At 46.7% G+C, this 2,500-nt stretch overlaps 1 protein-coding gene across 16 annotated transcripts in view; it reads left to right on the top strand.

Annotated features, from left to right (window-relative positions):
• The window catches only part of LOC125956044 (ryanodine receptor), a 37,462-nt gene that overhangs the window by 17,501 nt on the left and 17,461 nt on the right, over positions 1-2,500 (top strand). For 10 of the 16 annotated variants that reach the window (XM_049687516.1, XM_049687513.1, XM_049687510.1 and 7 more), the window contains 3 exons: position 1; positions 86-166; positions 1,683-1,782. The exon at position 1 is cut by the window's left edge and continues 2,595 nt beyond it. In XM_049687516.1, the coding sequence (XP_049543473.1) occupies position 1; positions 86-166; positions 1,683-1,782 (182 nt within the window). Of the gene's footprint in view, positions 2-85; positions 167-557; positions 658-1,682; positions 1,783-2,500 lie in introns of all 16 variants that reach the window. The other 6 variants (XM_049687523.1, XM_049687517.1, XM_049687514.1 and 3 more) reach the window with 1 other exon arrangement.

Here is a 2,500-nt window from a genome sequence, read left to right as displayed (position 1 = left end):
GGTAAGTGAAGCTTACGTCTACAACCTTCATATGCGTCCAGTAGCTTATCCAGGGTGTCCTTTTTTTCTTTCCATTTGAGAACAGGTTGGTTGGGCGAGAGCCGATTGCAATCCGGGAACGATGCTCGGTAGCGATGATTCGACCTGGGCATTCGATGGATACAACGTAAGTACACCGTGAGATACACGCCGGTGGCGTTACTTGGCTCACGCGCTTTGGTCAATCACACACATACATACATTCAATTTGGTCGAGTCGGATTCGTTACTACGGCACACAAAATGTGAGATCGTAGTACACTGAGTACACGCGCTACCTGGAATCCAGCAAAGTAGGAAAAGAAACAGGTTACTAGATCGGTCTGCCAGACGTCACACTGCTTCACAGTCACTGCGCTCTATCTCTCTTGTTCTTTACCTTTCTTTTTTTACCCCTCGATCTCGATGTTCTCTGTCGCTATTCCGGCTGCACTCGGGGTGTCTTTGACCACCGCTTGGGCACACACTGTTCCACTGAAACCCTCCCCAAACCACCACCACCATCCTACCGTTAAAAGGCACGCAAGATGCATCTGCACACGGTCGAAGATTTTGGTAGACGGTACAAGATCGGAGACATCATCGGTTGCTTCATAAACGTCCACGAGAAGAGCATGAGTAAGAAGCTACCACGATATCGCGACCACTCTAATGGCCACTTTAATTCTGTGTGTGTGTGTTTGTGTTGCGCGTGTTCACGTCTCTAGCATCAAGGTTTTTTGCTCTGTGCTTGTTTCACAGAATTTTGATTGTTGTGTGTTCCGTCTCGTCACCTTCGTACTTGTCCCAGTAAATAGAAGTCCCCGTATCCGTGTCTCTCATCTCTCGATTCCTTCCAGCTCCCTTAGCTCACAGCCAATTTTCCCTCTCTTATCGTCAATGTTAAATGTCGGTTTTTTGCTACGTTATACGCTGTAACTCTTACTCTATTCTGTACCACTGTCTCTTGGGTTGTCTCGTTGTCTATCATGTACGCGAATCTGCTTTAATGATGGTCCAACTCGTATTCTTCACGACACACTTCAGCGAAAACTCAAGCGCACACGGCGAAGGGTTTATACAGTGGTTTTTTTTTCGAATTCAAAGTCTTGGTGTGACGAAGATGTTCTTGTTCGTACGTTTTCAAAATCTTCTCTCTATCTATCTCTCTATTTCTTTCTCTATCTCTCTTTCTATCTCTTTTATTCTCTTTCTCTCTCTCTTTCTCTCTTTACGTGCATCTTCTGAACACTATCCTTTCGGACTATCTTCAACACATGCGCCTCCTACTACTTCCTTCACCACCAAAACCAAACACCAACCAACCAACACCTTGGGCTCGGACCACCGGACCATCATCATCATCATCATCGCTTGCTCCGTCTCTGTGTCATCATCCAACTTCACTAATTACCATATCCCTCGTTCCATTTATCCGATCCGCGATCCGTGACCAAAATTCGACCACACCGCCGCCACCGCCGATAACGCTGCCGCTGCGATAACAACGACCACGACCAACGATGACGACGACGATAATGATCGCAATGATCGCGATGGCGCGAAATGTTAAAATTCCAAAACCAAAACGCCAAAACGCCAAAATTAACGAAATTTCCCCATTGCGCCCTGCTGCTGCGAATGGGAATTCCGGGTTTCGTTAGGAAGAGAAAGTGTCCGGCGGTGCAACGGAGTCGTTCGGCAAGCAGTGGGTACCAGGCGACATCGTCGGTGTATTTCTTGATTTAGTGGATCATACGATCAGTAAGGAACTTCCATCTGGTTCTATATCTGCTAATGAAATAACGCGCGCGCCGCGGCCATCTAACCGCCAGCTTGCGCTTCCGTTTGCTCTCCGATTGCTCTCGCTACACGATTTCGGTTGAACGGTGTTTTTGTTAGCGCTTAGCTCTCTGCCTTTTACTCCAGTTTGCCTCCTGCTCATGTTTCTGCTTCTACAATCTACCGCCATTAGTGCCTTTATAGAGTACCGTGAAACGCATTTAGCTACTCTGTATGCCATTTGTTTCAATCGTCTTTCCCTGTCTAACTAGTTTCTAACGCTCGTTCACGAAAGTGCAGTAATGTATAGAATGCGTCGCTGATAAACATCTTTAGGTCTGTTACTAAAATGTTGCTAGTCGCTCGAAATGCTCCCCATTCTATAACCGCATGCAATTAACAGTACGAGACTCAACGCCATTTTTATGTAACAGCTCTACCTCTAACCCTACTGTTACTGCACCTTCTCATGTGTAACGTATCACTCAGTAGCGTGCATCTCGTTCTGTACTCAAGTATCGCCATCGCTAACATATTCTGCCGCCACCGGAAGAAAAGGACTGCATTCACCAGTAGTGTTCACGGCATGGATCATAAGCTTCTGTAATTTCCGTGATGAGGTCAGCACGAGCACCGCTCCCTCGAGCCTGCTAATGCCTAACACTGCGCCATAAGTGCATCAATATTAATCGCATCTAAC

Source organism: Anopheles darlingi, chromosome 3 (assembly GCF_943734745.1).
Source record: "Anopheles darlingi chromosome 3, idAnoDarlMG_H_01, whole genome shotgun sequence".
Classification (NCBI taxonomy): domain Eukaryota; kingdom Metazoa; phylum Arthropoda; class Insecta; order Diptera; family Culicidae; genus Anopheles; species Anopheles darlingi.
This window is presented reverse-complemented; position numbering and strand designations above follow the sequence as displayed.